Below are 12,475 nucleotides of genomic sequence, written 5' to 3'. Positions count from 1 at the left end.
GAAAAAAGAGGAACAAGGATGATCAGTTTAAACTGCTTCACCATCCCTATAAAAACTATTTGAAAGATTTCAAAATGAAAGAGCCTGCAAAATATGTATGATAGAAAATCCCTTAAACAAAGACATGTGAAAGCAGAAACTTTACTAAAGCCATTTCACTTCTTCTTAAATGTGCAACCTTTTCTCATAAACCCTCTGCTCTCCATCACTGATCTAATTAACAAGCTGCTCTAAGAGGATACTACTGACCCTAGATTAAGTTCATAATAACACAACACTATTGCTTTATGAAAAAAAAATGAGGTCCCTTTAACAAATAAAGATGCTACTAAACAGACCATCTTCCTTTACAGCATAGCCCCAGAGCAGCATTACAGGCCTAATGTCTCCCACAGGGGGCTTAATGGTTAGGCCAATTTAGCTCTCTCTCTTCAAATGAATTATTATAACTACCTCATTGATTCAAGTAAAATCCTGAGGGGGGGATGAGTGACAGAGTGAGAGAACTCATTATTGTCACCGCCTCTGCAATCAGACGAATGTGCCAGGCTGGCTGACTGACTGAGACCGAGCCTGTGAAGGTGACGCACGGCGCTCTGAGTGAGAGGGATGGACTCTCAATAGAGCTGCTTTAACAGGAGTCACATCACTGATATGTCACTGCTAACAAAGAGAGATTGTGTTACATTTGTGATATTTATAGCATTTATGCATCATTGAATGGTATTTACAGTAACATCATTTACAGGGTTATTATTTCTAAAGAGAATTTCAGGGCATAATTACGTAATTCACATTTTCTTTCTTAAGTTTAAATGGATGAAGTAATACTTCCCACAATAGTGGTTTCCAATTCTTGATACTTTTTTGATGCCACTTTTTTTTAATATGATATGATCTCAGATTTTTATATGATCATTTGCAGCAAAAAAAAAAAAGTATAGAAGCTTTAAACAGTTACAGACCTCCAGACACATTTTAACCCAATGTTGGCAAAAATGAAGTCAACTTTACAGGTCAGGGAATACTGGCGTATCTTAAGTGTCTCATTAAGAAACAAAATGTATGTTTAGAACCAAAGACCTAACTGTATTGTGAATATCTTGGTGACAGAAGTGTCTCAATACCGTTGTGGACATGTGATGGTTTCAAACGATAGGTTTTCAGGGAAATTGTAGTTATTTTAGCAGAGCAGAGCTTTTTTATTTCCAGGTGTCAAGAAATGAGAAAGGAGAAAAGGTGACAGCCAACCAAAAACAATACGCAGACACCGCCAGACTGCAGTGACACACTTGATGGGGAATACGAGTAACACGAGGAGCCAATTGGCAAGTCATCACCCTGAAAGGATTTATCAACATGCAAAGAGCAGATCCTGGCCAGGCCAAAGACTTATAAGGAAGGGTTAACAATCACACTTCCCCACAACAGCGCTAGGGTGCAACAGAGGTGTATCTGTAAATATATAACCAAAGACCAACAGCTGTTTTCAGTGGTGGACAATGACAATTTTAGAGCCAAAGTATAGGTGTATATTTTCAAGCCTAATGCACACCTACAGCATTTTTTGTGCCATATTGTAATGTTAAAAGTGCAACTGTTGATTCATAAACGCTGACATCACTTTTTCCCCAAGTCTCCATTTGTTGTTTTGTTTCTTTGCTGATACCACTAAAAAACTGTACTGTGGACTTGTTACTGAGGTATTATTGTACCATTAAATTTTGATAACTTACATCCCTACTGTTTAGGTCTCAAAAAAGACAAATTCAGACAGTGAGCAGGAGTCTGCTTGCAATTTTGTTAATAAAACAATTTGTAAGTTTAGGATTTTAAGCCATGGTATCAATGCAAGTATTGATAGTTTAAATTCTTCTGTCATTTATGAATACGCCCTGATTCATTTTGGTTGAAATATGTTTAAATTTGCTTTATTTATCAGCACAGAGTATCTCTTTATAGTTGCATGTGTAAACAAATATACCTCTCTATGTATTGCAATTTGGTGCAAAACCTGCCAAGAGCGATGAAAATGAATTAATCTAACAATGTATTCAAGACAACTGATGCATCAGTCACACCTGAATACACTTTGAAAAGAATCAGTGTAGTTACTGCTGAGCTCACGTTGAATACCAACATTAATTTTTATAATGCAATGTTTTTTTACAGTGAAACATCAGATGTCTTACTACAATCTTATACAATCTTTACATTTTGGAAGGAAGATGACTGAATTGTGCCGCGATGGAAGGTTTTTTAAATGAAATTTTAAAACATTTGGGACAAATATAATTTCTTAATATCTGGTGCTCAGTCTGTGGAGATTGGCATACCTGTTGTGGAGGAGGTGGCTGCATGTAGCCTTGTGGGGGTGGTGGGGCCTGCATGACGGGCTGGGATGGAGGAGGCGGTGGAGGTGGAGGATGGGGGTGTCCAGTGGCAGGCTGGTAGCCAGATGGAGGTGGCATAGGCTGGCCGGTGGTAGCCATGATGTAGCCGGTCTGTGGTGGTGGGTGCTGGGACAACACTGTGGGAGGAGGCTGGTACATGGGGGGAGGCTCAGGGTTCTCACTGGAGCCCTGCCGACTCAGCGTCATTTGGCTGAACTGGGGTGCCAGCTCTTCTCCCTGTGAGGGACGGGAACCATGTTATAAAATTTTGATGCAACCACACAAAAACCCCCTATTATCAATATAAAAGTGATTTGAATACAGAGGTCAAACAGAGAGAACATAAGGTTAGCCAGATATGTTGAGCTTTATTTTAATATGGATGGACTGTCATGATAACTTAACTTTAACTAATGGCTGCTACATTTCCCCACCTTACATGCTGCAGAGAAGATATAGTTTGCAGTTTAAGGGAATTTAATTCGTCTTTAAACACTACTCTTATCCTGAAGGCATTGTCTATAAGTGATGTAGTTTCTAAGTGACTAATAATGCCACTACAGAAAGCCACAGCTGCACAAAATACACTCTCTGCATCATCTTCAGATAAATCTCAACAGCTATACCCAGCTTTACATTATAGAAATTCCTCCTCTCATGGGCGGCCAAGACAATTCATGGGCACAATTGCTTCTTTTATATTTATGGACCCCACTTAACACATTTTTATTAAACTGTTGGCCCCTCAAATGTGATGGTGACCCCATTTGTACCTTGCATGAACACTGATCGACATCTGTTCTGGGCATTCAGGTGCTAAGTGGTAATCCTTAATGTTGGATAACTCCATATGAATATATGTGTTTCTGATGGTTCAGATTGCTTAGGCAGGTGGTCTGGAAGGCCTTTATCTGAACAAGATTTGCAGTACAGATTAGGGATGGGGATCGTTATAATTATTGATACTGATACCCTGATCGATACTCCTTATTGATCCGAGTCCCTATCGATACCACTACTGATACTTCTCTATAGGTTGGTGGAAAGACAAAATGAGGACAAATATTTACGCTCGAAGTGGTCTAAGCTGAGTAGTGCTTGAGTTGGAAGCTATAATTCGCATCATGTTTTCCGTCTTTCAGCTTGTTAGGTTTGCTAATTAACTTCAACTTTGCCGATTCCACTGCAGATTTCTACACTGGATTAATACTTTTGACAAACAGAACTGTCTCAAAGTTTTGGAATACTTTTCAGCATTTATCTGAGCAGCTGAAGAAGAAAAACATTCTGAAGCAGCTTAAGTGAGGGATATGAGAGCCTGTTACTCCCAGCACAGGCGGATATGTTTGCATGCAACTCGCAGGCAGCATCTTTTTCTCTCAAGCCGACAGCTGAAGGTACCACACTGGTCTAATGGTCTGGTCTAATGTGATGTACAGTATTGATGTGTTTTTAGTTTATGTTCCCCATGTAAGAACTGATGTATTTTTTTACACCAGCTTTATCTTAAAATGACGTTACGTCACAGAGCCTGTGAGACTCGATAGCAGTATTGATAACCCAAAACGTTATTGATTTTCGGGTATTTCAAAAACACAGAACCGGGTCCTTATGGACATGGGTTTCGATCCCCATCCCCAGTATAGATGCTATGTGTACTGGCACAAGCTAAAGACTGATGTATATGTGGTTATATGCCAGTATACAAAAAGTTTGGTGTACTTACATCCATACAGCCTTGTAGTGATGGGAATTCTGGCTCTTTTGAGAATTCCAGTTTATTAAAAAAAAAAACAATAAAATAGAAAAAAATAAACAGGCTTTTAAACAGGAGCTGGCTCCCATTGTTCACATAGAAGCAGCTCATTTACTAACAACTACTTGCTTATTGTCTTGTTGGCTTAAAGTGAGCTGTCAAACCCCACAATGTTTACTTACTAAAAAGTTGTTAAGAGCCCTGCTAACCTCTTAGCTCATGGCTAATTGCCTCCATTCAATTGCATAGGTTGTTCTACATGATCCCGAATTCTTGAAAGGGGGCAGGACTGTGGGGACACTCATGCGAACCGAATACGAACGGAAGAAAGTTAGCACTTTAACCCCTAAATGGACCTGCATGCTGCAACAATCATTAGAAAAGTTCCTGCAGTTCACAAAATACTTTTGTTTACCCCAAAGATCTTCTAGTCTCTAGCGTTTTCTGGAAAGATGAAGGAAAACAAGAGTCTTGAGGAGTCTTGTACTGAGTTAAGAGGCTAGCTGAGCCCCTTTAAAACATAAAAATTACTCATTTTATCACAAATATTCTTTTAATTCAAACAGTGATGTAGTATCAACTGAATTAACCTTGTGGGGCAAGTGACTGAGTAACGATTTGCTGTTTCTATGCTACAAAATGGCTATTCTATAGAGCCAGCTCTATTTGCAGCTAGCTCTTGTTTGAGTGCCAGTTTCCTTTCCTCAATCCTTTGTTGTATTTTCATACACATTTAAAAAGCCAATCTGTGTGTCTCCACATTGTGAAACTGAGATTCACCTTGAAAGGATCACTTAAAAATATAATATTTGGTCTCCATTCATTGAATATGTTGAAAATTTATCCTTCCTAACATCCTGAATATAAAGGCCACCCTTAGGCTATCATTCATTTAAATGAGTGCTTAATCACCTAATTTTTTTTCAAGTTTTGGGATTGGTATTGTTCATGTTGTTTTAAATGTATCTGTTATTTTACTCAGTTATAATCCATGTGCTTCTTGTGTCCATCATTTTTTTAAATGTATTTATTATTATGATTATTATTTTTTCAATCTATTTTTTGGTTGACTTTATATCTTTTGTTTTATTTTTTTATTTATTTGTTTTTCCTTTCCCTCTTATTTCCCATCCCTACTCTTTTTTTCCTGTCTACATAAGGTGATCAAGATTACACCATAAGACATAATTGTCTAGTCACTGGATTATTTAAAAGCAGAATTCTACAATGTGATGCTGATAAACAAGAAGCAATTGAAAACTCTGTCTCCCATGCAATAGTTCTTTACTTGTTTCCTTTTGTTTCTGTATTTATATTGTGTAATACTGTTTTGTTAAACAAAAACAATAAATAAAGTGTTAAAACATCTTTAAAAAGCCAATCTGTGATTAATGAAGAGCCATTCAGGAGTCAAACAACCTACTTCACTAAACTGAGTCAAATGATCTGGATCTCTAAAAAAACGAGGTGAATATCCTATTAAAACAAGTGAGGCTGGATGGATATCAGCTAAGGAAACACAGGCGAGATCAGAGTTTAAAGTTTTAAACCATGGAAAAACTGGACTGAACAGCTCCGGACCATTTTGTGGAAACTGACAATACATGAGCGTTGTGTGTCATCCAGGCTTTGGACAGTAGCTTTTTTAATCCCTGCCTGCTGCCATTTCTCTGTGAATTTTTAAACTTTTTTTCTTCCCTGAATCTTTCACTACTTTCAGGACACAAAAGCAGCTAAAGTAGCAAAAGTACTGTGTGACATCTTCTACAAAAAACTGGGGACACCTAGCCACAGTGAGCCTGAGAACCATCGAAATGATGTACAGTCTGTTACCTGCATGAGAGTCAGGCAAGTTAGCTACAACTGCAGGTCAACACAAAGGATGTATTATTAATATGAAAGTGTGAACGCACCAGTGTAGTGCAGTCAAATTTGTATGTAAATGCCCAAAACGGATGATGATGAAAATTGTAAACAGGGTCTTTGAGTTCAAATGCAAACAGGTTTATTTTCCCAAATTTTAAAGATGAGTCTGTTCTGCACACACACTAATCTGATTTCTGCACATGTTCACTTGGCTGGTAAGGATGAAAGCAATGCAATTTATTTAATTTCATGGATATTCTTGAAACGTAAATATCTCTAAATTTAACCTGTTCAGCTGATTTCATATCACAGTAATAAAGATCAAACAGAATCCCCTTTTCGGATTTTCTCAAAATGTAATTAAAATGTTCTCAGTTGGGTTCTTTTTCTTTTATTCAAGGAGTGTGTAAAGTAAGAACAAGTACATACATCTACCTTTAAAATGGAATACGGTGTGAATGGAAGACCAAATCAAATATCACATCAAAAGGAACCACAAAGTTATAATTTCCCCCCAAAGACTATTCAAATCAGTACCTCTCAAATACAGAAAAATAAAGCTAATTATCTCGCCCTAAGTTTAGTCTTTCAGGCTGGGCCACATTTTCTGCAGCCCGAGAGGCGACACTTCCTAAATTATTTGTTAATACCTTACTGGAATGAATGAGAACAGGATGAAAGTGAGACTGCAAGCTATAAAGAGAATAAAGCAATATCTAAATGTGAAGTGTGAGGGTGTCAGTAATGCACTCTTTAACTCAATCTATATAAAGAGATGAAGCTACAAGAAGTGTCAGTACCATTGTGTACTGCTGGGGAGGAGAAACTGGCAGGAGAACCTGGGGGCAGGAAGGGCTGGAGTAGGAGACAGGCTGAGAGGGCTGCAGTGATGCCACCGGCTACACACCAGCAGAGAGAGGGAGGAAATAAACAGGCAGAGAACAGAAAGAAAGAAAGAGAGAGAGGAGCAAGCCAGTGAGAGGGAGGGTGTGAGAAGCAGACGGATACAAGGAAATAAAGAGAAATTAAGACATAGGAAACATGTGGGTTAGAACACAGAGGAAAAAGTTGTTAATGAACAGATGGAAAGAAATGGAAATCATTTAGTTTCTAAATATTTTTTAAAGGAAAATAGGTGAACAGAAAAAAAATGAAATTACCAATACTGAGAGACACAAGTCAGTGTTATTACATATGTTGTCAAAGCTCTTATGTACTGTAATTTAAAGTATCACCTTTAACGTAGGATCCATTATTAATTCATTTACCCCAGACACATTATTTATCAGTCCATCCAGGATTTTACAGGCTTTTTTTTGTCATTTTTATGACACAAATGATCAGATTTCTGGACTTCTGATAGCCTCATGCTTCTTTTGCAAGCCAAATGTAGCGAGGCTCTTTGCTTTGAGGAGGGCAGCCAGGGTACAATTGAGACCACTGACACTATGCAAATGCTCTAATGAAAGCTATCTATTGGCTTTATTATCAAAGATCAACTGTATAAAGTCTCCATAAAGACTGTGTAGTCTAGGTGTGCAGATGGGCTAGCAGTTAGGTCATACCCCATATATGCAGGCAGCTTGGATTCAAGTCTGGCTCCTTTCCTGCATGTCTTTCCCCTAATCTCTAATCCCTGTATTGACTCTATCCACTGTCCTCCTCTCTAAATAAAGACATAAAAAGCCCCAAAATGTATGTTTAAAGGTGGTGTACTCTAAAGGCAAATTTTGAAGCTAAGAGAAACACCAACATTGTAGCCTTGTTAGAACAGAACAGTTGTCTGCTTCTTTAGCGAGTAGCAGAGATAACACAAACAAAGTAACCCCCCTGATGTGTTAATGTTTCAGACCATACGTGAATCAAGGACGGGAAACTGTTGACATACATTTGAATGCATGCAGGAAAAAAGAGGTTATGGGCCAAATTAGAGGAAATGTTGCAGGGACTGTCAAAAATTCAAAGGTTGCAAAAAAGGTGCTGAGATTCATTTAATTTGCATGAATTCACAGAATCACAACTTCCTGGAGGGACTGATTTATTCATAAGCAACCCTTTCAGAGTAGAGGCCACACTTCTCTTTCTCCAAAAATATTTTACAGAACATTAGATCTGGTTAAATCCTCTTTTTCTGGACATCAAATCTTCACTTCTAAAGTTAACATGAACGACGGTTATGTGGATACATACCTGAGCGATCATGTGATTGCCCATTGGATGTTGCTGTGGGGTGGGCAGCAGGGCGGTCTGAGGCGGAGCCTGGGGCTGTGGCTGTTGCGTCGGGCAGGGGAGGAGGCTACGGCTTGACTGTGAGGCTGCAGGTGGGGGACATACATCAGGACTGACTAGGGGCAGGCCTAGTGGTGCAGAAGAAGACATGATGGATGCAGGAAATAATTTCTTACATTAATTTTTTTGCTTGGCGCAAAATGGGAAACCCACCAACATGTCATCATTACTTGTTAGAGTTGAAGTCTGTTTAGTTTGTTTTGGGATTGGGGTTATCTATAGAACCAAATGATTCTTTTAGTACTAATGTGCAAGGAAAGTTAAATAAGGGAAGAAACATTAAAATATACATCTGGATATAAAGGTTTATTTATTTAAAGAATATTTCTTTTAATAAGTGGGGGCCACATTGCATTCAAGCACTTGATATTTACATAGTCAGAACTTCAGGTTTTCCTTGTGAATTCAGTGAGTACTGCTCTAACAGGAGCTCTGTTTCGCATTAGAGGCTGTTAGATGCTTTAATGTTTCTATGCTAACAAGTCGGTTTAAAGAGCTGTCTGTTTCTGAGTTAAACTGCCAGTAATCTGTCAGTACTGCTTGTTGGAGAGACAAATGGCTTCAGAAGCTTTCTCCCCCTTGCACTTTTCTGATTTCAGTTGAGACGATTCTGTGTCCAACAATATCTTCTTCCAAATCAGACAATCTTACCTACACCTATTTCTCCAGTAGCACAGAGCTTAGAAATAACCTAAGTTCATTAAACACCCATTTTTACCCTCAATGCAAATATTGCCATGTCAATATCCAAATCAAACACTATGGCCTCTTGAAGAGGCTAAATTTATCAAATTAATGTTGTTTCTCCCCCTCTATCAATCTGTTTTCCCCCTGCATTCTAATGTTTATGATAGGCAGAAACAACATTTTTGTTCAAGCAGACACCAACCTAAAGTCAGGCCTGTTAGTTTTTATCCCGTTAAACCCCCAAAGCTTCTTTCATGGTTTATTTAACAACAGAAATTCTGATATTTAAGTTGCAGAAACAGCAAAGAACATCTCATTTGTCAAGTAGTAAAAAGGAGCTTAAAAGAGAAAAGTTTGGTAAAGGAAAGCTTCTTTGTAGAGCAGATTTAATGCGTTTTTAACTTTCTGTTTACAAAACAAAGAGTTTAATAGCATCTTTTTGTAGCGTATTAAAGCAATGCTCTTGTAACAAGCTACTTTATATTATGTCTGTATACATGGATACAGGTCATCTACCCATGCACCAAAGTGAAGCCAAAATACCCCCTACAATAGGAGCTGACATTTTGCCCTAGCCTAGTGATGGCAGTTGGAGCTAGAGTTGCCCTGTGGACTCAGTAACTCATCTAAATAACAACAAATTGCTACAGATCCCTCAAGTTGGTATTGACTAGAGCAGATCAGAAGATTCCTAAATTTATGGAAAGTTCAATCATTCCTGTGTGCCATAGGGTCTCTCTTATGGTTTCCCCTTTACACTGCAGGAGCCACATTTGTTACAAGAACTATCAATCACTACCCAATTTTGAAGCATCAAATAATTAATTAAATGGAAACAAATAAGTCAAATAATAACTTCTACATCAAGAACCAAAGTTTGAGAAAAGTGTGTTTGATATGTATTCTAATTTTGCAGCTTGACTCATTTTCCACCTGTTAAGGAGGAAGAGGTGGAGCTTAAGACCTACAATGCAGCCAGCCAGCCAGAAAGCTCCAGATGTTTTGGCTTCACTTTTAGGGGTCTGTGATGTCGTCCATCTTTTCATAAGGCATATACTATTTTTTTTTCTAATTGTTTTATGGCTAATTGATAAAATAGCCTGTTTCCAGGGCATAGTTTTTATGGACTTTCAGCAATCATTTTAAACATGAATAGTGTCACAGTAACAAAGGAGTTTAAGCAAGCCTTACTGATAAAGTCTCCAGACATGACTCCTTTCTCCTCAACTTTCCTCCACTATCCTTACCAGAACGTGAGCCTTTGCAGCTTCCCTGTGAGCCTTTGTTGCTACCAAGGCTATCCCCTCTGGTCAGAATGGAGATGCCAGAGAAGCTGCTAGCCTTGGTGACAGGCGGCCGGAGGGTGCGGTTGGAGCTGTCCGAGTCAGTGCTGCTCCAGGGCCGTGGCTCCAGGCACTTCATGTCACTGTCTGTGCTGCTTTGACGACTACTAGATGCCCTGCTAGAGCTCTCGCGGTTCCCCCTGAGAGTCAACAGAATAGGGAGGAAAAAGGCGACAGAGACGAAAAAGATGAAATGATGGGGACAAAATGGGAACAGGAGGGGGAGAAGACAAGGTGACAACAGAGAAAAAGTGAGGAGAGTTAAGGAAGAAAAAGTTTGAGAAATCAGGAGAGAAACACAAAAATGTGCATGGATAGAGTGAGACATAAAGAGACAAATGTAGATGGAAACAGAAACAGAAGGATAGTCAAGAACAAAAAAGGAGAGAGGGGAGAGCAGAGGAGCACAGTGAGGTCATCAACAGGTAAAAAAGACTGTGACAGGCTGTAGGATGGGCATTCAACACAGATGCATATTGGCTGTTTTTGTGAATCCACAATACAAAAAAAAAATCAAGCAACAAACCACCAAACAATATTATTCCAAGTTTAAACATACAACCGCACACACAGTCACACGCACAACACGCATACAAACCCAACCATGTAGGAAAACATACATGCAGGGAGATAAGATGCTTCAGACTATTGACACTTGGGTGAGGAGGATTTTACAGGGACACAAACAGAATTCAAACGATCTAAAACTGGGGACAACATTCACAAAAAGGACTTTACAGAGTGAGTGCTTGCATACATACATGAGGGCACGTTAAAGGTAAAACATGCACTTTGAGTTTGTCATATTAAAGACAATAAAATGGTGTGGAAACAATACAAACAAATATTCCTGTGAAAAAATAATACCAGATGTACATCAACACTCAGACAGTAAGGGAAGATGTACATCAACACTCAAGACTCTCACAAACTTACGACTAAATAACCACTCTCTACTACTGGTTCACCACTATGGCTTTTTGAACTGTTTTGCTGTATACACACTCATTGTGTTGTTGTGATGTTGTCACCCTGGATAAGGGTAGCTGCCAAGAAAACCAATAATCACACTGTAAGCTTAACCACCACTCTGAGGACACCCGTCCCTCACTGACAGGTCAGCAAGAAGAAAAAGGTTTCATTTAAACATGTCCTACTGTGCTTGAAAAACTATTAAAAAAAGAAAGGAATTTTTAAAAAGGAGCATGTCGCACATGTTAAAGCTGTAAAAGATATTTTTTGATACCATATTTTATAATATCTATTTTTGGTAGTTGATATCAATAAGTTCTGGAGCTTTAAATCCCACTCGAGATTTAGAGACATATTTCTAACCAAGAGCACCGTCTAAATTGCACAAATATGCTGGCAATGTTTCCAACATTTTTCAACAAGTTAAACAGAGTGGTATGTGTTTGCCTGCAGTTTTAGTAATTAAAACAAGAAATTACCCAATACTGGGAACCTTTAACTAGGTTATCATGGTATCAAAACAGGTATCAAACTGTTTTATAGTCTAGGAACCAATCAAAGTTAAAAAAAATACATATGTGACAACCCTGCTACATATTGTGTAGCTGAAAGTACAACAGAGACCTACGACTCTGCATTGAGGACAGTAGAATTAAAAAAAAAAGCCAAGTCAGCTGCAGTCATCGTCTTTTTTCATCCTCTTTGAAGGGATCTGAACAGAAAACGTCTGTGCAGATAGAGCCGAAGCTAAATGAATTCAAAACACAAAAGACTGATTGTGGGAATCTCCATGATGATGAGAACAGGAATGTGGGTTTGGGTTGTAAAAACCCTTGTGATAGTGAGCGCTGTTTGAAGGTGGCTGTGGCTGATAAATATTTCACTGAGACTGTAATTAATGGAGGATCTATTTTGAGTCCTCTCCCTGCACAGCCTATTTTGAGACAGGGTGGGTGCTCTGCCGTTCTCTGGGAAGGGAGGCGCGCACTTGTTCAGTTCGCTCTGCGGACAAAGATGAGAGCATGATGAGCGGGAGGAGGAAGAGGAAGAGGAGGAGGAGGGATTCTGCTGTTGATCACATGATAATTCATCTCCAGTCTCTCCGCACGACTGCAATACCCGTCACATGCATATAAAGACGAGGCAGCAGCATTGAGGTTGATGTGTGA

The 12,475-nt window shown here is 38.9% G+C and overlaps 1 protein-coding gene across 18 annotated transcripts in view; it reads right to left on the bottom strand.

Annotated features, from left to right (window-relative positions):
* LOC121505217 (R3H domain-containing protein 2) overlaps positions 1-12,475 on the bottom strand; it is a 94,542-nt gene that overhangs the window by 17,310 nt on the left and 64,757 nt on the right. For 11 of the 18 annotated variants that reach the window (XM_041780343.1, XM_041780334.1, XM_041780377.1 and 8 more), the window contains 4 exons: positions 10,239-10,474; positions 8,206-8,372; positions 6,816-6,914; positions 2,337-2,630 (listed from right to left, as the gene is read on the bottom strand). In XM_041780343.1, the coding sequence (XP_041636277.1) occupies positions 2,337-2,630; positions 6,816-6,914; positions 8,206-8,372; positions 10,239-10,474 (796 nt within the window). The remainder of the gene's footprint in view (positions 1-2,336; positions 2,631-6,815; positions 6,915-8,205; positions 8,373-10,238; positions 10,475-12,475) is intronic. The other 7 variants (XM_041780436.1, XM_041780446.1, XM_041780469.1 and 4 more) reach the window with 3 other exon arrangements.

The sequence above is a fragment of the Cheilinus undulatus genome, linkage group 3, assembly GCF_018320785.1.
Source record: "Cheilinus undulatus linkage group 3, ASM1832078v1, whole genome shotgun sequence".
Lineage (NCBI taxonomy): Eukaryota > Metazoa > Chordata > Actinopteri > Labriformes > Labridae > Cheilinus > Cheilinus undulatus.
This window is presented reverse-complemented; position numbering and strand designations above follow the sequence as displayed.